General features: G+C 38.9%; 1 protein-coding gene across 5 annotated transcripts in view; it reads left to right on the forward strand.

Annotated features, from left to right (window-relative positions):
* Window positions 1-22713, forward strand: part of ANKFN1 (ankyrin repeat and fibronectin type III domain containing 1) — a 371664-nt gene that overhangs the window by 297959 nt on the left and 50992 nt on the right. For all 5 annotated transcript variants that reach the window (XM_070560769.1, XM_070560770.1, XM_008519821.2 and 2 more), the window contains exons 10-14: window positions 4001-4108; window positions 11813-11912; window positions 12233-12365; window positions 12835-12951; window positions 21805-22020. In XM_070560769.1, the coding sequence (XP_070416870.1) occupies window positions 4001-4108; window positions 11813-11912; window positions 12233-12365; window positions 12835-12951; window positions 21805-22020 (674 nt within the window). The remainder of the gene's footprint in view (window positions 1-4000; window positions 4109-11812; window positions 11913-12232; window positions 12366-12834; window positions 12952-21804; window positions 22021-22713) is intronic.

The raw sequence follows: 22713 nt of genomic DNA on the forward strand, positions 1-22713 counted from the left end.
GACCCTAGGGACCTTGTTCCTAACCACTATGCTGTCTTCCTCCATTATTAATAAGGAAATTGGGATTCAGAGAGGATGTTTCCTTGCCCAAGGTCACAACTCCGGTATGCACCAGGATTCAAGCCTGAACTGGTCAAGACCCTACCATGGGAATTAATACCCTGCTATCAGGCAGACCAGCAGACTAAGCTAAACAACCATTCCTGACTACCGCCTCTAGTGGATACAGATAGCTAAATCAGGTCATACAGAGTCTTGGACCACCAATACCAGAGATCTCTAAGGCTCCTGAGTCCCATAGCATTTGATGATTTAGTGATTCCAGTCTTATTTGGACATCTTTCTTATTAAAGACTTATCAGAAACATAAACTGGGAATATTGCAAGATTAAGATACTAAGGGAACCAATCTCATTCCAGGAGAGAAAAGAAAAGAGTATGGATTATCGGAGTTGGAGGGATAAAAAGGACAAAAAAGCAAAAAAATGCTAGTCTCAGTTGATCTGAAGGTGGGACAGGCGGAAACCCACTCCAAACGCATACTCCATGCAAATTCTGATCTGTATATGAATGCGTTCACTTATAAATGTCAGATGTTCTCGCTCTATAAACTTCAAATTCTATTCAGACACTCTCCCTCACAGCCCATTTTTTTTTTAAAGATTTTATTTTGTTTCCTTTTTCTCCCCAAAGCCTCCCCCCCGCCCCCGTACATGGTTGTATATTCTTCGTTGTGGGTCCTTCTAGTTGTGGCATGTGGGATGCTGCCTCAGCGTGGTCTGACGAGCAGTGCCATGTCCGCGCCCAGGATTCGAACCAACGAAACACTGGGCCGCCTGCAGCGGAGCGCGCGAACCTAACCACTCGGCCATGGGGCCAGCCCCACCCTCACAGCCCATTTGAAGAGCTCTCTCCAGAATGACAAGAACAGTTGTCCAGGACTCGGAAGAGTCACTTACTACTTAGTAATTAACATAGCAAATGGCAACGTTTTCTAAAACAGCACATTTGATTAGTAGAGCTTTCTGGCAAAGAACTAAAATCCAAACATGTCATTATAGTTGGTTCAGACATGCCATATCACTTGGAAAGAACAATATAAAAACATTCTGGTTCTATTTATAAACAGAGTATGACATTGTGATGTAACATATATCAGTATTCAAATATTTACTAGAAGACAACGTATTCTAACATGACAGAGTAATTGGAAATTTGGTAATATGTTCCAGTAAGCTATAAAACTTTTTTTTATATTTTTACAAAAGGCCTTAATGTGTTTTTATAGACTTATGTTATATAGTATGGTACATAATAAGAGAAAAGGACCCAGACGGGCTTGTCTGAGTTACGATCAGGAAAGTCCTGATATCACCAGTGAATGTAAGCTCTGCATTGTGTTGCAACTGAAGTATCTCATTACCAGAACAGTGAACTGTATTATGTGGCACAATCTGCTCTTTTCTTACCACACTAAGTTTATTCCTGTCAGGTTCCTGATTTCTTAATATATTTTCAATTTTCTCCCTCATCCCTAAAGTCTCCTATTTTATGTAGTCCTCAGAACCTTCCAAATATGTCTGAGAAAAACTCATTCTTTCCAAAAACCTTGGCATCGTGTCCAGTGCTCACTTGGGCTGCAATTTAGCATTAGCAATTTTCTAACGTATCATAAAGTCATCAGCTCAAGCCCGCCTCTGATGTAACAGGGTTCAGCTGAAAGAGCCAGGTCCATTTCATCTCCCCTTGCATTGACGGCAGTATTAACACTCATTAGAATGTATTAGCATATTCAAGGCCACACAATAATTCAGCCACCAGAAGTTTTACTCAAGCAAACAATGTTGCTCATGTTTTCATGGGCACTTCAGATGCACTCATCCAACTACAAGAAAAAACTCATGGCCTTTGGGAATCCCTGAAAGCAACATTTATTTTCACTGTGCCCAGATACCAGGGACACTACAGATATTATAAGAGCCACCTGGAGTTTGTTTCCTCAAACATTTCCAAATTTCCCAGTAAAAGACCTTTGCTAGCCCATTGTGCCTGAACACCATCATGCTTCTAGTCACAATGTCTCACCAACATTTAATGAATGTCTCCTACGTGCCCAGAATGGTGCTGTACTTACATTATTCCTTTGAAACCTCAAATAATCTAAAAAGAGATTCAAAAACTCAATTTACAGAGAAGAAACCTGAGGCAAAGAGAAATTAAGTCACAGTTCCTGCCCACAAGGAACAGAGTCTACAGAAGGTAGCTATGCCAATTCCCTGTCTCCAGAGTTGACCACAACTAAAGCCACAGCACACAGACTCCAACCAAGCTCTGACCCTCCTTCCCAAAAGAAAAAAAAACAAAAACATGTCCAGGATGTAAGGAAATGAGCACTATATGGAGGGTCATGAGACTATGTTATAATCCTGGCTATGCCATCAACAAGCTGAGTAATATAGAACTGGAATGGTTATTGCTGAGCCTCAGTCTTCTGAGAGGTAAAACAGAGAAGGGTACATGAGGGAGGGTGGGAAGGAGGAAGGATCAGAAAATCTCCAAGGCCACCTTCTTCACAGGGAATCATCTGATAGGGTAAGAAATGATGTTTTCATACTCACTGCTCAGGGAGTTAACTTTCCATCAATGAAATCCCTTCTTTTTGAGTTATTTACAGAATGCCTGCCATGTCACGTTGTGCTGGATACCTAACATACCTCTCCTTTAACCCTCACAAAAATCCTGCAAGGTAGATTCTATGTTCCTTTTTCATATTGCAGAGTAGTGACCTTGTCAGTGTAAATAACTTGCCTTATCTAGGAAGCAGAAGAGCCAGGATTCACACCCAGGTTTATCTGACTCCAGAACCTGTTTTCTTTCTAAGTGTGCTGTACTACTTGGCCTTGGATGGACCAATGCGGAATGCTTTTACCTAACTTTAACTGTCATGGCATCTGCTTAAGTTTCTAAACAAGGGAGACTCCATATTTTAAAATAAATCTGGAGGGAGGGAATTTGAAACTCATTCAACTAGAATTTAAGCCTCAGATATACTCATGAACCAACTGACTTTTCTAAGAAAAAATGAGTAGCATTTTTAGAGAAAGCATCTCAACCAAGGAGCACTTTAAGTTGTTGCTTTTGAAAGGTTCAGAAAGAAAAACCGGGGGAAAGAAAATAGAGGGAAGAAGGGATGGACTATGAAATGACTGACCTGCTGAAAAAAAAATCCAGAGTTGGAGACAGCAGAATTACAATCTTGACATTAGTCCCATACGGGTTATTACACTTGATATCATTATAGCCAAATGGAATGAAAATAGAAGGGGGAGAAAAATCTCAGTGGGTATTGCAATTTAAATTTGCCATGTAAGCTAATACTGTATATTTAGAGACTGAGCAGACAGGGTGGTTGGTGGCTCAGAGTATGTGCAGGGGTTGCTGTGCCAGCTAACCAAAGCAGACATTCATTAGAGCGAAATGTAGATTTCCATTTCTTGGCATCTGACATGGGCTCTTTCCTTGGAAAGAAATGTCAATTTGGCCAAAAGTGTGAAACCTACAATAAAAGCATTGGGACTGTGGATTTCATCTAGTCTGCACATTCCCACCCGTTTCTTTCCTACTGTGGAAATCCAGCTGAGAATTGGGGTGCTGAGTGTAGAAGCGGAAGGGGAACTGATTAGGACACAGGATGCTGAAAAGGTGGGTAAGGAGCTGGGGAAGAGGAAACTGGACTCCCAAATTCTCTATTTTCTTTTGGCTTCCAATTGCCATTTTCTCTTCCCTAAAACTGCCCAACACAACAAATCAACCACAATTAATATTTTGCACAGAGCCTTGAACAATGGCAGCTTCCAAACCCTTGGCATTGCCTGCTAGCAGTGCAAGTGCTGGGTACTTATCCACAGAGTCTGTGGGTAGTATGAGCAAAACTGAGGCAGGGTAGGGAAGAGGACTCCTCTGCTTTAAACTTTCCCTGTTTGTTTCTTTTGTTCAACAGACTGGAAAGACTATGACGACAGAGAGCCCAGACACAAGGGGCAGAGTGAAGTTTTGGAGGGTCTGCTGCAGCAGGTCCGAGCCCTTCGTCAGCATTATAGTTGCCGGGGTAAGGATAAAAATCTGCGCTCGGCCATCAACTGAGGTCTCAGTGGCGCCGGTAATTTTAGCAGTTTCCTAACTGGGTCATACCTTCTCATTCATCAGGGAGAGGGAGATATTAATATTTGTACATCTGGAATCACTTTACAGCACTATCTTGCTTTAACCCTTCAGAAGAGATTTTCCTCTCCTTCCTTCCCTTCCTCTCTTTCTCTCTCACCCTCTCTCCATATGAAGAGTTTGAAAACAAGCACAAGAAAAACAGCAGCTGCCACTGGTTGCCTTCCCTTTGAATTGTCCCTTCACACACTCCTCAGGGCACTGGGTCTTTGGGATATTCACCCTCAAACTTTTCACCTCCAAGGAAAATTTCAGGATCGTCCCTAAGGAAGCTCCACCAATTATAACAGCAACAATAATATTAACCTTTGTGTACATTTACAATAAAGTTTACATGCAATTTCACACCCAATATCTCTTTTTCATCCTCATTTTGGCAACTATCACTGAGGCTAGGTGACTTGACCAAGGTCTCAAATACCAGGAAAAGTCAGAATCAAGATACCAGCCTAGGTTTTCTGTCTCCAAGTCCAGTCTTCCTGCCACACCTCATTTTTTTTCTCCCACCTTTACATCAGGAATGGGCAATGGACTTTAATCTTCCCCTGTACTACTGCTCAGGAGAAAGCAGAGCATACTTTCTCTAGACCTAGCCAACTACATCCAAAAAATCTCTGAAAAGCTTTTAAAAGTTTCTCTTCTACTTGGGCTGTTCAAATGAGACAGGGTCAGGTTTCTGATCTGTGTAATGATTCGTGGAACAGGCACTTAGTTTTATTTGGAGAATTAAAGCCTCCGTAAAGTTTTCATTTTCCATGCTCCTTCATCCGTCAGATCTCCAACTGCATTGCACTCTCTAGATTCAGGGCACTGCTTGACCAGTTAGGTAAGAAATCTATGGTTGAAACTAAGAGATGCTAAAGAAATCAATCATATTTAGCATTAGCAAAAAGTTATTCCCTATTACTATACAGCTATGACAACAGAGCCCTTCAGAAATGTTGGCTATAGCTAGGAATGAGGACAAGGGTTTGCAAAAAAAAAGTAATGTTCTAATGAGTGGTTCATTAGGAGATGTAAATATACATGGAAGAAGCTTGAGAAGGAAACTCAAGTGAGATTTCATCCCCAGATCTCCAGGAAAACTTTACTCAGACCAGGGCCTTCAACATTCCACATTGACCAAAGTACACTCAGTTCTCAGTTATCTAGGGCCCATTTAACCAGGTCAGGCATTATCTAGGCTCCTTTCTCATCTTCTGCCTTTCCATCATTCTCCTGCCCATTGGTTCCTGTATGGCAGGCAAAGGTAATAAAGCAATTGGATAGATGATTCTTTGCGATTCATAAGCCACTTTGTGTTTGGTCTTTATTGAAGGGGGAAAGCTAAAACTACTCATGAGAATAAGGGATTATTTTTGATATTATCTTAGGATTTAGATTCTTTCCCCATTACTATTGGATTACCATCCAATAATCAAGAAATGATTGTCTAGACAGACCAATTATTTCTATGGTTTCTATTCAACTTGTATCATGTACATGCTTTTCCCTCACAGGAATGTAAACACAATATCAGGAAAGATTTAAGTAAGGCAAAAGGTAGAACTTCCCAAAAAGGAAGAATACATTCTATATTGAAATATACTCTGGACACTTAAACAGTACCCAAACTGTGTTCCAAAAAGCAGTGATTCTATAAGATGCTCAACTGAAAAAGGGTCAAGTAAGTTTGGAAAATTTTACATTATATATTCCTCTTTTAGAAATGTAAAATGGACATTAAAATATTAAAGACTCTAATAAAGAGACATTTTGAATTTGGTTAAGCATTTTCCAAACTTATTTGGCCACTGTAAAACATTTTTCACATAATTAGTGTTCTAAGGCACAAACTTTGGGAAATGCTGACCTTTAATATGCCAGGATAAAAGAAATGACCTCACACAAAAAGGGAATGATTCTAAGATAATTTAACACAAATTGCTCTAAGTCTAAAAGGAAAATTAGGTATTGCATAAAGAAAACTACAAAATTATTATTTAAAATACTCAACTACATTGAGATACTATGTGGTTTATTGGAGATATGAACTTTTAAAATTTTATAATTAGAAAAATAATTATTTCAAATCCCAGTTTTACTACTTACTGTGTGCCCTTGAGAAAAGCATTTAATCTCTGAGCCATAGCTTCCCCATTAGAAAAAAATCAGCATAATAGTATCTATCTTTCAGGATCATTATGAGGATTAAATTAGATAATGCATTAAACTCACGCGGCACAGTGTTGGCTCTTCACAAACTCTAGCTTATTTTTCTTCCATTGTTCTTCCAGATGAAGAATGGGGTACTCTCCATCCTCAGCACTTTACTGATGTCCTAGAATTAAAGTATAATCGACTCCATAGTAATGAGGCTGGAGTACTCAATAAATTCACAGGATATTCCAAATGCAACAGTAATAAAACAAAACAAAAAAATCCCTTCTCCTACCAAAGCCCTGCATGGGAGGTACCGAAACCCACATTAATTTCTGTATTTTGGCTAAGGTACTGGCCACAGCTAATTTACAAGTTCAGTACTGAGATGGAAATTCAATGGAGATGCTAAGCAGCCTTTATTGTTCACAAGATTAATGCTCTGACATACATAATGAATTATAAAGAAGCCAACTGTGATCCCCATAGCAGTAACCCTACAAGAGTGAATTTCAGTTATCATCCAAATTTTCAACTAGCAAATATTAATTGAAACAATGTCTACTATGTGTCAGGTGCGAGACATATTAGTATAAATAAAATAAACTCCCTATGCTCAAAGCACTTAAAAGCTAAAGACCTACTGCATTCAGGGTCCAGAAAACCAAGACCTACTGCTCCAGAGCCCAAACTAAGCAGAGACAGAACAGAAGCCATGGTGGTTCTTAGCAGAAAAGTGAGTTTAGACCTTGTATTAGTCAAGATGGGCTGTATCATGCTGCAGTAACCAAAATATTTATTTCTCCTACGTGCTATCGGTCTACCACTGGTCAGCTGAGAGCTGTCCTTCTGTGTTGTCATCATCCTCTTTCTAGAAATATTTGCTAGCACCCATGGCAGAGAGAAAACAAACTCTTGAAGGTCTCATATGGGCAAGACTTTACGTATGTCACTTATCCTCACTTATGTCACTTTATGTATGTCACTTATGCTCATTGGCCAAAACTGGTCACATGGCTTCATGCAACCATAAAGGCTCCAAGCAGTGCAATTCTACCATGTGCCCAGAATATAGGAGACCTGGGGTATTTAACATTTGCCTGGGCCCCTTTCACTACTGGTGGTAGCATTTTATTTTTTCTCTTTTTATTATTTTTTTCTCTTTTCTTTTCTTTTTTTTTTTTTTTTTTTGAGGAAAATTAGCCCTGAGCTAACATCTGCTACCAATCCTCCTCTTTTTGCTGAGGAAGTCTGGCCCTAAACTAACATCCGTGCCCATCTTCCTCTGTTTTATGTGGGATGCTGCCACAGCATGACTTAACAAGCAGTGCATAGGTCCACACCAGGGATCCAAACCAGCAAACCCCAGGCTTCCAAAGCAGAATGTGTGAACTTAACCGCTGCGCCACTGGGCCAGCCCTTTATTTTTTATTCTTTTAGTTTAATCTTCATTTTTATTTACATTACATGTGGCTATACTCTGAAGTCAGGCTACCTGGGTTCAAATCCAGGGTAGACATTTACTACCTGTGTGACCTTAAGCAAGTTTCCTAACCTCTCCGTATCACTTTACTCATTTGTAAAATGCAGATAAGAATTACATATACCTGTCAGCCATTGTTTAAGGATTGAATGACTTAATATTAGCAAAACACTTAAAAGAACTTTATTAAAAAAAAAAGCAATTTGCCACATCTTTCATTTTTTACTCCCCAAAGGCTCAATTCTTTTAACCAATTCTTTTGATATTTTCCCCATATCTCTAAATAAACATGTTTATACTGCTAATTCTTGATTTTTTTCAATTGTAGCCATTATCTCACTAAGGAAGATGATGATTTCTCTCTTTTTCACCCCTCCACCCTCTTACATGCACATGCAATTCCTATACCCTCATCCTCCTAAAACACTTATAATTTTAGCAAGATCGATATTTTTTGTTTACATTGTAATGATCATTTTCCTTTCCTGGATAACTTTTTGTTCTCCCTATAGTTAATAATCATCTTTTATTGTGTGTTTTCTGATTTTCTATATGGTTAAAACTAATTAATCTCCAAGCTATTCTCCAATTTCCTCTCAATACAATCGCATAATTTAGTATTGTTTCAATTGAATCCTCCCAAAGAATCCACTCATGGAGTCCTCTGACCTGCTCCAGTCTACACTGGTTACTGGCTGCCTCTGTGTCTGGTGCACAGCTGTCGCCCTAGGATATCCTTTCACCACCATATTGAGGCATCTTCTTGCCACTCTCCAATATTGGATTTCTTCTTTTTGTATCTCATGTCTTCCTTTTTGTTGAGTTAGTCTCTCATTTTAGCAAAGCCTTTCCTCTAGTAGCTTTCTGAGAGGATACTTGGGAGTTAATTTTTGGATACATTCAATGTCTAAAGATGTATTTATTCTACTTAACACTTATTTAAGGGTTTGAAGAAGTATAGAATTTTCAGTTGAAATCATTTTCCTTCAGATTTTAAACGTGTTGCTTCATTGTCTTCTAGCTTTCAGTGCTGAGATGTCTGATGCCATTCTGATTCTAGAAGTCTTATATGAAACCTATGTTTTTTCTACTCTGGAGGCTTTCATTTTGTTTTTAGTAACTTCAGTATTCTAAAATTTCACTGTTATGTATGTGCCTTTGTGTGGCTCTATTTTTGTCTGTTGTGCTGCACACTTGGCAAGTCCTCTGAATATGGAAACATATACCATTCAATTATGGGATATTTTCTTAAATTATTTCATTAATTGTTTCTTCCCCTTCTTTCCTCTGCTCTCTCCTGTGAGAACTCTTATTCAACTGTTAACCCTCGTAGACCAGTCCTTGATTTTTCTCTTTTTCCTCTCTCCTACTTTCCATTTCCATGTCCTTTTGTTCCACTTTCTCAGAGATTGCTCTAACTTTATTTTCTAGGGCTTCTATTGGGTTTTTCAGACTTTGATAACATATTTTTAGTTTCCAGTGCTCTCTTTTGTTCTCTGAATCTTTCTCTTACAGACTCCTATCCTTTTACAAGGAGCAACGTCTTTTCTTATCTTTCAGGCTAGTAATGATAGGCTTTGTTTCATTTTATATTTTCTTTTCTCAGCATAATCTCTCCCCTAAATAGCTCTTTTTGATTCTTTGTTTTTGGCTTCTGTCTTTCCTGTTACATGCTTTTTGCAACTGCCTGGTGATCCCTGGATGTTTGCTCTGTTTAAGAGAAGGGAACTCAATAGCCGTTGGGAAGCTCTGAGCACATGGATAGGGCTCTTTATTTATAGGTTTCCCTGTAAGGTGATCTGCCCTGCCTTATCTTTAGGAAAGCAGTGAAGCCAACATCAGAATCTTTAGGTGTATTCTCTTAGGCTAGTCTCCAAGGAAGTTTCTTCTAGCGTCCTTCCTGGAGGGTACAAGTTTAAGTACCACTGTTCTGAGAGCCCAATGGGGAAATACTCTGTATGGAAACTTTCATTTAATCCACCTGCTTGGAGTACATACTACCCCCTCTCCCCCATTTTTAACTGTACCCCGTGTCTACCACTTTAGAGACCTCTGTTTTTATGCTTTTCATAGAATAAGCCACTAGCTTTCTTCTAGAGTGGGGAAGAGGTAGTTGTCCACCTACGCAGGATACGGAAGGATATCTATAATTCTAACTGCTTTTTAAACAGACTTCAACAAATCCCCGATTTTAGCTCCACATTCACCCCCTACTCCCAGCAGTATATGGTTCTCATGGGGTGAGTCAGGTTACTTCTCAGCTTTCTCCACTGCTGGCTTAGGATTCATCTTTCTCAAGTCTGCTAAATCCATCTGTCCATCTGCTTTCCAGCTACCAAAATTCACTTGCTTTTGTTTCCTTTCCCATCTCTTTGTCTTTATAGATTTATGTTGTTTCCTTTTTAATTTTAATCTCTTTACTCTGCTTTTAGTGAGGTGTTGGGAGATAGTGGTATGTAATGAATATGTTCAATATGGTGCCTTTAACCAGAAGTCCTAGCAGCATCGTTTTTGAGCAGCATATGACCAGCCAAATTCATGGTCAAGTCAGAAAAAACTCCTTTTGCTTTGTTCTGCCAGGAATAACCATTACCAGCACAAGCTTGAAGCTGGCATGAATGCTTGCGTCAGTCAGCTCATTCGCTACTGCTCCTATAGGTTCCTAGGCAGAGCCACACTGGGCCTCAGCCACGGACCATGGTCCAGGTTTCCATGCCTAACAGCAGTGATATGGACCATGTTCTCATCTTCAGTGACATGTCTGTCAGGAGTTTAGTGATGACCCCAACAACCTCAGCTTCCCTTCATTACGTTTAAGACGAGAATTGAAATCAGTGATCATGTAGTTCAGCTCCATGGAGCACTGTTTCCAAAGACTGTTATAGGAAGTCTACCACTTTTATCAGTGAGATCTCCATGTTGTAAATGGAAAAGCTGAACAGAAGCAATGGATGATTTGCTCACCACTGTTGCCACAGAACCTTGCACATAGTAGTGTCCCAATAAATATTTATTCAGTGAATGAATGTCTCAGTTTTTCTGGGTACTGGTTTTTTTTTATCTTGGACAATCTACTTAACCTCTCTGTCTTATCTGAGGATGATAATTATACCTATGACTACAATTATTTTTTTAAGTGAACATATACACTGGAAAAAAACTGCCCCAGAATGGTAGCAGTGGTTGTACTAAAGTGACAGGATGATATGGGTGGGATTTTGTTGTTTTTTCTATTCTTCAGACTTTCTGTAATGTGCCTATATTAATTTTATAATGAAAAAATCTTAATTGAATATATAGACTTACAAGAAATGCTTTGCCAGCATTGAGAAGTGTATGAATATTAAAAGGCAATGGGGGGAGAGAGGAGGAGGGCAAAAGAGTTGATTCTTTTTTTTTTTTTTTTGAGGAAGATTTGCCCTGAGCTAACACCTATTGCCAATCCTTTTTTTTTTTTTTTTTTTTTTTGCTTAAGGAAGATTAGCTTTGAGCTAACATCATGCCAATCTTCCTCCACTTTGTAGGCAGGATGCCTCCACAGATGGCTGATAAGTGGAGTAGGTCAGCACCTGGGATACGAACCAGCGAACCCAGGCCACTGAAGCCAAGTGTGAGAAACTTTAACCACTCTCCCATGGGGCCGGTCCCTTGATTCCATTATTTTAATCCCACCTTATACTAAATCACTCATATGGAGAGTACACACAAAACACCGAAGTGGTTTCCCCAGGAGTTATAAATCTCATTCATCTCCAGCATTTTTGAGGAGCTGTTCATTAATTGAGTTAACTACTGGCATCTCAAGATAGAAAAGCTTCTTGTAGGAATGAATGAGCTGAATCCCTACAGGAAACTGAGGATAAGTGATACTGAGGAGGCAAGAGACAGGAAGGGAGGAAGGTGGGAAGAAGGTACCGGTACTGCTGTTCTGCCAATGGAATTCACACTGTATTTTTTCCTATGTTCCAGAAAGTTCAAAATTACAAACCACGGGCCGCAAGCAGTCAGTCTCAAGGAGTCTGAAACACCTATTCCATTCCTCAAACAAGTTTGTGAAGACTTTAAAACGGTGGGTCCTGTGTAGTTTTTCCAGGAAGTCTTCACTTCTTAGGAACCAGCTGGTTTTGGTTATGAGTGGAAACTTGGTAGACATCTCTTTTTTGTTATTAAAAGAATATGAAGTTCACTTTTCTCCTGAGAATTCAGAGAACATCGTAATTTCTCTGAGTTCTAGCCAGTGAACTTGTGATACTCAGCAAGAAGATGCTCATAGGTATATTTTAAATTATCTTTTATCATGTCCAAACATATTTCATATTTTTTCCCATGATTCAGGCTTGGTAGAGGAGACAGCTGAGGACAATTTTTATTTTGCTTTTTTCTTTTTAGGGGACTCTACATAGCTGTTATATTTTATTACAAAGACAATATGCTAGTCACCAATGAAGATCAAATACCGATTGTTGAAATAGATGACTCTCACACCAGTTCCATTACACAAGATTTTCTATGGTTCACGAAGGTATACTGAGTTCTGATTTTATTTTTCCCCACTTTGCACCAATGTTACTGCACATAAATCTCTGAAACCTTAGTAGAGGGGTCCCCAGTGATCAAAGTATTGGGGTGGAAGTAAATTATCTCAAAGATCTCTTTCGGCTCTGATATGCCCTATGTCATACAAAATGCCAAAGTAGCATCTACACTACATTTCAAAGCAAAGAAGCTTGCATTCTGTCAGATCGTGTCTCCACTATTCTGAGTTATGGGATCATTTGGCAAAGACTAAAATGTGGATCTGACTGTTTCATTAACATTCAGATCTTTTTCCAATTGGCCAGAGATCAAAAAGTTGTTTCGCGTGTATCTGAAAATGGACTGGAGAACAAACATCAGGGGTCAGGTTTCCTTCTCCCTCCTTTGCTTTGATGCCACAACCTAAATCATGTACTGGCTTGGACGATGACATGACCTCGTGACTTCTTTTGCAGCTGTCTTGTATGTGGGAAGATATAAGGTGGTTGAGGCAAACTGTACCTATCTCCATGTCCTCATCCACAGTACTGCAAACTCGGCAGAAGATGCTTGCAGCAACAGCCCAGCTACAGGTGAGAGGCCAGGTTTCAATTCAGACCTCCAAAGAAGTTTTAGAAAAATTTGGTCAGCTCAGTTATCAATCCCACCTGGAAAGGAAAAGGGTGGGCTCCTTCCTCTTTCATATCCCTAGGCATATAAAGACTTCTTGGACAGTTTGAGCTGCACACTTGCTTATGTAGGGAACCAGTGCCTTTGGCAGTCTATTAGAAGAGAACCAGGGGTCTCTCTTCAAGAGTCTAGCAGTGACCCCCTAAATAAGGACTAAGGAGACTTGAGTTCTAGATTTGATATTAATCAGTCAACTCATTTCTCCTTTCTGGGCCTCAGTTTCATCACTTGCAAAATAAGAGGAGTTTGACTAGATCACTTGAAGAACCCTTGCTGCTCTGGCATCCTGTGTATCTATGAATGGAGTTGGAGAAAGAGACCAGCAGATATTCTGAAGTTTTTTGACTTGATGCTTTTGGTAAAGCACAGACATTTGCATACATTTTTGCTTACTTAAACAACAAAACAAAAATACCTCTTAAAAGCTTACCTTTAATCCTAAATTTATTCATCCTTCCGTACTATTAACCAATTGGATCAAATCCCCACACCCAGCAAAAATCTTTGTAGGTTACAGAGCCCCTCCTAGAAATGATGTTGAATTCTAACCAAGCTCTTCTTGGTTTTCCTTTCATTGTTTTCTGATATTACCTGAATTTGTGGTTCTTAGCACAGAAAAACATCTGCTACACGTAATTGTGGTCTTTAAGAAATCACTGAGCCTTTCTCAGTGATGGGTATCTACCTACAAAGCTGTCAGTTACATCAACTCCAGAAATATACATAATAGGAATCTAGGTAAGCTGCATTTGCCCAGGCGATACCAGCCAAGGCATAAAAATAGGGTCATAATAACAAAAAGTATTTCTACAGCTCCACCTCTACTTGCAATTACAGGACCTTCATTTCTTGACCCATGCAATAATAATAATTCGACTCCCTGCAATAATAATAATTATTGTGTCACTATTATAATTAATTCTGAAAGGTAACTCTTAGCCCGTCTGTGCTATACTCCATTGCCTAGGCGGTTTACTGTCTTGTGTCCTCAATGGCCTCAGAGATTTTAGCAAATAGCACTCTCCATTTCAACCTACTCTTCTTTTCTTTTATTGAGGTAACATTGATTTTTATTGATTTTATTGCAGTAACGTTGATTTATAACATTGTATAAATTTCAGGTGCACATCATTATATTTCAGCTTCTGTATAGACTGCATTGTGTTCACCACCAAGTCTAGTTCCCATCCATTACTGTACACATGTGCCCCTATACCCCTTTCACCCTCCCCTCAACCCTTCCCCTCTGGTAACCACCAATCTGTTCTCCATATCTATGTGTTTGTCTGTTTGTTTATCTTCCACATGAGTGAAGTTATATGGTAATTGTCTTTTCCGTCTGCTTTATTTTGCTTAGCATAATACCATCAAGGTCCACCCACATTGTTGTAAATGGCAAGATTTCATTTTTTATGGCTGAGTGGTATTCCACTGTGTGTGCATGTGTGTGTATATATACATATATATATATATGTACCACATCTTCTTCATCCATTCATTTGTTGATTGGCACTTAAGTTGCTTCCAAGTCTTGGCTATTGTGAATAATGTTGCAACAAGCATAGGGGTGCATATATCTTTTCAATTTAGTGTTTTCATGTGCTTTGGATAGCTACCCAAAAGTGAAATAGCTAAATCACATTGTATTTCTATTTTTAATTTTTTGAGGAATCTTCATATTGTTTTCCATAGTGGCTGCACCAGTTTACATTCCCACCAGCACTGTACAAGGGTTCCCTTTTCGCCATGTCCTCTCCAACACTTGTTATTTTTTATCTTTTTAATAATAGCCATTCTGATGGGTGTGAGGTGATATCTCATTGTAGTTTTGATTTGCATTTCCCTAATAATCAGTGATGTTGAACATCATTTCCTCTGTCTACTGGCCATTCGTATGACTTCTTTGGAAAATATCTGTTCAGATCCTCTGCCCATTTTTCAATCAGGTTGTTTGTTTTTTTGTTTTTGAGTTGTATGAGTTCTTAATATATTTTGGATATTACTTTCTTATTGGGCATGAGATTTGAAAATATGTTCTCCCAATTTGTATGTTGTCTTTTCACTTTGTCAAATAAATTCACATATCTGTGGGCAGCTAATTTTCGACAAAGGAGCCAAGAACATACAATGGAGAAAGAAAAATCTTTTCAACAAATGCTTCTGGGAAAACTAGACAACCACATGCAAAAGAATAAAAGTAGACCATTATCTTACACCAAAAACAAAAATTAACTCAAAATGGATTAAAGACTTGACTGTAAGACCTGAAACCATAAAACTCGTAGAAGAAAACATACGCAGAATGGTCTTTGGCATCCGTCTTAGCAGCATCTTTTTGAATACGTCTCTTCAGGCAAGGGAAACGAAAGGAAAAATAAATGAGACATCAAACTAAAAAGCTTCTTCAAGGCAAAGGAAATAATTTCACCTTACACTTAATTGCAGAATCTTCTCCTTCAACTCGAGGAGGAGTTCTTAGAGCCGGGCCATGATGACTGTACTGAATTCAAAGCACCTCTTCCTCACTGACCACCTTGAGTTGGACCAAGCTGCTGTACCTCAACCTGCTCTTTCTGTAGGATAAAGTTCATTCCCAGGAGGCTCCTTGGTCCCTTAGTGAAGTTCTTGCCCAGGACACTCAGACTCCCTAGTGAACTCTCCCATTAGCCCACCATTCAGTCCAGACATGCTTGGATCACAAACTGAATAACCTTAGAATCTCAAGTAGGCTTCTTTATTGTATGTTTATTGGAGGCTTCCTAGAACACTTTCCTCTGATGTCAGTACCATGAGAAGAATCAGGTTATCACAAGCCAGTGCAGTTAGATGTTGAGGTGCTAGAGGGAAGATATGATGGTCAGTGTGCCCTACTCAACTACTCCAGTTGCAGTGACTCTTGGATTTCCTTGGCCCCCCAATGTATTCACCCCACCACTTTTCATAGTGCATCAGCCCACTTCTGAGGTCATTTCCCTGCTTGTCTAGCTTAGATTCCTCAGCCCATCAGAATCATTCTCTTGAAAATACTCTAAATTTCTGGTCACTGTCTCCCTCCATATTACTTATTTGAAAAAATCTAAAGCCCAGATGAATCCAACTGTCTAAACTGAAGTAGTTGCACATTGCTGCAGAAAAATCACAAAAAAGAGAGTTGACTGCTTTTATGTTATGTTATATTAAATTCGTGACTACAATTCTCACATGTAATGTTCCATTTCCCTGCTAAATTCACTTTCCCAAACTATAAGGAAACCTCCATTCTTCCACATCCCTCCCCCTTCCACACACTCTCCATCCCCACATCAGGTGATGACTTCACTGTATAATTCACTAAGAAAATAAGTGGGAATTAGTTATTTTTCTATCACTAAGTTTAAAAGCCTGCTTGCCTTGACCCCACTTTCTCTTTCTTCTCTCCTATTCCAATAAATAAAATCTCACTCCTCCTACCAAAGGCTCATCCCTCCACATGTGCTTTGGATCCCCTTCCCTCCCATCTTTACTTAAACATACTCACGTCTCTCCAGTTTAACCTCCCCTCAAAGCCTTTCTTCGATCCTACATGCCCATTCAGCTACCAAACTCTCTCTCTTCTCTTCCTTAGACCCAAACTTCTTTAAAGAGTTTGCCTACATTCTCCTTTTCCATTTACTTCCTCATTTCCCATTTAGTTCTCAGTCTTCTCCCTGACTTTGGTACCACCATGCCTACCAACTGCTCTCTCAGGCCACCAGTAATCAGAGGCAGATGATGCTCATAAAGCTTGTGCCTCAGGGCCCCTCACTTACATGAGCCCCTCTGAGTGTGGGAATCATAGAGTGTTTTAGGTGGGGAGGTTGCAATCAAGAAGCATTTCTAGTACAGTGACTAAAGAAATCTCAGTGGGGCAAAGGGACTGGAAATTCTAAATACTCCAGTATTTGAGGAGATTTCCCTTCTCATTCTAAATAAATATTCACTTTTACACCTAATGTTTACATTTGTAATTCTGTATTCTTTCTCTTAAAGAGGGCCCCAAAATTGAATGCTGCAGGCCCCCACAGAACCTGGATCCATTCCTGCCAATGACTTGAGTTTCACTAAATCCGATGGACACTTTTAAATCCTCTTTGCAACTGACACCTCAGCAGCATTTGATACACTTGGTCCTGCTCTCCTTTTTTAAATTGCCACATCACTTGGCTTCCATGACTCCACACTTTGCAGATGCTGTCTTCTCTGCTTAGAGTCCTCTTCTACTTCTTTCCATTGCTAATTCCTACATATCCTTTAGATATTAGCTTAATTTGTATACTTCCTCAGAGAGCCTTTCTCTGATCTCCTGATTAAGTGAATCACTCTCATAGCACCTTGTATTCTTCATTCAGAACAGTGATCATAATACTATTAGTTAATTATTTGTATCACTATTTGGTTGGTACCCACTTGGATTTTGAGTCCCTGAGCTCAAGGCATGTATCTGCCTTGGTTACCACTACATCCTCCATGTGTGCCATGTGGTAGACCCTCAGTAAATACGAGTTGGATAAATAAATGTATTTGTCAGTCCAACCCCTGTACCTCAAAGATCACACTTGAGGGTACTCTATCTAACCAAAGGGAAAAAGGATCACAGAAACATACCTCATGCCATAGTTCCACCTGGATAGTTCTCCAGACCTGCGTGGTGATTAGTGTCTCATATTACTCAATAAACAGTTACCCCTTACAGGGCCTATCAAAGGCGAGAGCACTGTCATGCATTCCCTTCTCCCATTCACATTTCTCTTTGTCTGCTTAAATAATAGGAGTCACTTTCATCTTTTTTTGTAGGACCTATTGCCCAAACTATTTGCTGATCTTTAGAATGAAAATGTCTGGAAATACTGAAACCACATTTTTTAGGGGGAGCGAGAGTGACACGGCACAGCAAAAGCTTTTCGGAAGAGGAAGAAAAATAAATTTGGGAAAATTGATACTTAATATTTTAGGTCTCTTTACTAATCTAACATTTTTACAATGTCCTGAGAAAAGTAAAAATGCATTCTTAAATAGCTTGATTGGCAACAGCCATACATAAATCCTGTTGCTTTACCTCTGGTATATCATATTTTAGTCTCTTCCCCTTTCCAGCATCACTACCTCTGCCTGATTACTCTAGTACAACAAAAGCCTTCAAAGTCATCCTCCTGCTTCCAGTCTTAACACCCTCCAATCCATTCTCCACACTTTTGCCATAGTAGCAAATAAATATTCTGGCCATGTCATTAGGGAATCGGACTCATATCCTTTCAAGAGCGGCCTAGACATTTTATCATGGCACACAAAAGCCTTCATCACCATCTTTCTCCCCATCCTCTGTTTCCATACCACCCTGACTTACCTTCATCACAGTGCATACCAACCACTGTGCATCCTGTGCCTTATTTTCTGCTCTATACTGAGGTCCTTTAATACATAATAATAAATAATAATCATAAAACAACTTCCATTTATTGAACAGAATAGGTGCCAGGCACTGTACTAAGTTCTTTACAAACTATATCTCATTTAATCGTCACCATACCCTAAGAAGAAAGTACTATTATTGATATTCATTTAACAAATGATAAAACTGAGGCCCAGAAAGGTTAAGTAACTTGCCCAAGGCCACATAAATAGGAAGTAACAGAGTCCAGACACAAATCCAGATCTATATAACTTCAAAGCTTGCATTCTTTCCAATACTTCATCATCTTATTGTGTGTTTATCTACAAAAAGCAGCCAAAAAATGTAAATAGAGGAAATAATCCACATTATAGTTAAAAAAGAAAAAGTAGAAGTATATCCAGCATCATTTGGAGCCTATTTAGGAGAAGTGGTTTTAAATTTTATTGGAAAGAAGGTAAAGTATGAATTAATTAATTGATTAATATTACCTAGGCAGGAGGAGAGACAAGTATCCGCCAGCATTTGGATTAAAAAAAATAATAAGATGAGAAAACCTCTAAGTGGCCAAGACCCCACATTATTTTTCCTACTCTTAAGAAAATGGCAGACGCCCCAAGAGACAGAAGTGTACGTTGCTCTCATATTGAGAGGTATCTGAACTACTTATTCTCAAAATACAGTAATAATCTGACACTGTAAATTGAGTTACATTAAACTTTTCTCCTCCATAGCTTTTAGAAATGAGTGTTAGTAAGTAAAAGCCAAGGTCACAATTTATGGATACTATGTCTTTTTCATTTTTCAAGGAGGGGGAAGAAAAGTTTCCCCCAAATTTTTCTTTTTCCAGGCCCTCATATCTTTCCTCTGCACTTCCTTCAAATTCCCATGTCTTTCCAAACTGAAAAAGGTCTCTAAGTATTGTGTATCTGTCTGGGGCTTACTGACAGTTCTGTGATTTGTTCTGGTTATACCCTAGATGCATTCCTGCAAGCCATTGGCTGGTTTTTATTCTTCTCTACCTTGTAGGACCCTTAGGATTCCCAGATCTCCTAACCTTAATTGCATAGTATGACAGGTATTAACATGATCTGTTTTTCCTTTAGGCCCTAGAACATAGTTGAAATTTATTTTATCAAGGATATTCTGCTTTTAACCCAGAGCTAGCTATCCAAACAAATTTGATGTCAATAAAGAACTTCAGGAAGACTTTTAGTGCTTTCTTGTTCAGCCCATTAATCAACATATCCAAAGTTGACAGTGAACCACTGAGAATAACTCTGCTTAAATGAAATGACCACCTTATTCAATGTCTACTCACTAGCTTTGGTCCAAAGTAAATCATATTTTACAGTGTCCTAATGATAATACGTTAATGCAGTCAACAAAAAGTTATTGAGCTCTTACTACATACTAGGCACTGTGCAAGGAACCCAGAGACACAGAGATAAAACCACCATGATCTCATGACATGTACATCAATATGTAGGAAAGCCAGAGTCATGCTAAGATACAAGTTTACACAGGAAGCAGTAGGGGACAAAAGAGGAGATGGTAAATTCTACCTGAAAGAATTGGGAAAATCCTCCCAGAGAAGGTGAAACCTGGTCTGAGTCTTGAATATGAGTAAGTGTGAGCCAGAGTGGGATTCCAATTAGAGCAGGCAAGAAAGCCCATACCCTGCCTGTATCAAGCTTGAGAGTTTACAAAACACTTTCTCAGGCATTGGTTGACTTAATCCCCCAAACACCCTATAAGGTAAGAATTAGCATAAGGGATGTCTGAGTTGTAAAGACCCTTAATTTTAGATGATGAAACTCAGGGCAAGGGAGGGTAAATAATATTTCAGAAGTTTAAGAGACAATGAACAGCAGCCAGCCCTGAAACTCAACACTAGGATAACTAAAGGCTTAGTAGCAGTGGCGTGCTGGAGCCAACTGGCTCAGGAGAGCCAACTGTTAAATATTCAGGAATTTTGAAAGCCTGTTGTCAAATCCTTGGTAGCTTGAAAGCGGCTATGGCAGGAATATTTACACCACAGAAATTGGCATATGCTATAAATCACATCATTTTTTTTTTTTGATACCCAGTTTACCAGCATACCACTGCTTATTGGCCAATATTACTTTGTAGCAAACTGCCTTTATATAAAACTGTAGTGCCACATAGGGCTGGACTAAAAGCCTTGCCCAATTACCTCTCTATGATTCAGAAGTCAATTATTGGAAAGGAATAACCTGAGTGATTAGGCCATTTTTAAAGATAGTAATCCTGCCAAATGAATTTTTATAATATGTCAACAATTATTTAGGAAATTTCTTACTTATGTGTCTCGCCCTTGTGAGAAAAAATAAAAGATTTAAGACACAGTCCCTTCCTGTGAGGGAACATTCTGGAGTTTTCATAGATGTGGATAATAACCAGCAGACTCATTCACTTTTAGGTCATCTTTGTCACTTTTACAAATTCCAGTTCTAATTTTGCTCTCCTGCTAACAGGTTATCTCATCAGCATTTACGTGAGCTCACGAAAATAACACCTAGGAGCTCTGAGATGATTTATAATTTTTAAAAATCATATATATTTAAAGGAAAAGGGCGTTTTGTCCTATTCATCCAGTGCTCTAGGTTAGAAATCTTAAAACCCTGCATATTTGTAAAACTCTGTTTATTTTAATAGCATCAACCTGGGCCCCTCCACATTTAACGTGGCATCATTCTCTTTCTGCCTTTCTAAAAGTATTGTCTGCCTCACGTGACCTAGCTCACAAACTATCTTAACAAAATTCTAAATAAATACAACCCCCTGAAAGGTAGATAAGTCAAACCAAGCCAATCTCCCAATTAAAGGGTCTTGAAAGGAATATGCAGTTATTCGGGGACCTGTACAATGTGCTACATTGTCAATTCACTTCTTCATTTCAAGCAACCACTCTTCATACCATAAGCTTACTGTAGATCTCTTGAAAACTCCACAAGTAGCATACTTGAAATATCAGGCATTTTTCTTTAAAACATCTGGGATTCTCTTCAAGTACTGGTAACTGAGGTTTATGTGCTGGTGTGTCTATGTGGGTAAGAGATATTTACAGATATTGAATTTGCTTAAAAAAACATAATTTTTGTGCCTCTTGCTATAATCTTTGCAGGCTTATGATGAAGACATTTTCTCTGAGCTTCTGTTAAGTACATTTCTGTAATGCCACATATTCTAGCTTTAAGTCTGCTTTAAAAAAAAAAAAAAAGCTTCTCAGAAACATCAGACAATTATCCCCAGTGTCTTCTGTTGCAGTTATGTTGCTTTGTTTGCATAGCATCATCTAAGCTATCAGAAATCTATTTGTTTCTAGAATTTACTTGGAACACACAACCTGGGAAGAGTTTACTATGAACCCATTAAAGACCGGCATGGAAACATCCTCATAGTCACCATCAGAGAGGTGGAGATGCTCTATTCATTTTTTAATGGCAAATGGATGCAGATTTCAAAGCTGCAAAGCCAGAGGAAATCTCTGTCAACGCCAGAGGAGCCAACAGCCTTAGACATTTTACTGATAACCATCCAGGTATGTAGTCTTTTCAATTTCCTAATATATTTGAAGTTCCAAACACACTTGCTGAGGCTCTAGTGAAATATATCAAGAGCCATTTACATATGTAGTGATAGAGTGGAGAGGTCTGGAGACATGTCATTGCTTGTATTCCACACATAGGAAAGATTCACAAGCTTATTTTTATTTATCACTCTCCAGATCTAGAATTCATGAAGCAATACAAGAAGTAAGCACCCTAAAAATGCCCCTGACCAATGAACCAATGAAAAACAGTGAGACAAATGTTTGAGTAAGGGATTTACTGATACATATATACAGTCTAGAAATGTATTATTATTATTACAGTCCATTCAGGTATTGGTTTAATGTATATACATATATACAGCCAGTCCTGGTGATCTAGTGGTTAAGATTCGGTGCTCTCACCACCATGGCCTGGGTTCGTTTCTCTATCAGGGAACTACACCATCTGTCTGTTGCCTATCATACTGTGGCAACCAGAGCAAAAACACTGGGCAGAGTTCCACTCTATTATACACAGGGTGGCTAGGAGTCAGAATCAACTTGATGGAACCAAAACCAAATATATATATATTGGTTGCATGCACATATATATTAAAACATTTTGAAAAAAAACACTCTTACATATATTTACTCTTGCTTGTTCCTTCTAATATCCCCTGGGATAGACAGGCATGATTAAAT

Source organism: Equus przewalskii, chromosome 10 (genome assembly GCF_037783145.1).
Source record: "Equus przewalskii isolate Varuska chromosome 10, EquPr2, whole genome shotgun sequence".
In the NCBI taxonomy this organism is placed as follows: domain Eukaryota; kingdom Metazoa; phylum Chordata; class Mammalia; order Perissodactyla; family Equidae; genus Equus; species Equus przewalskii.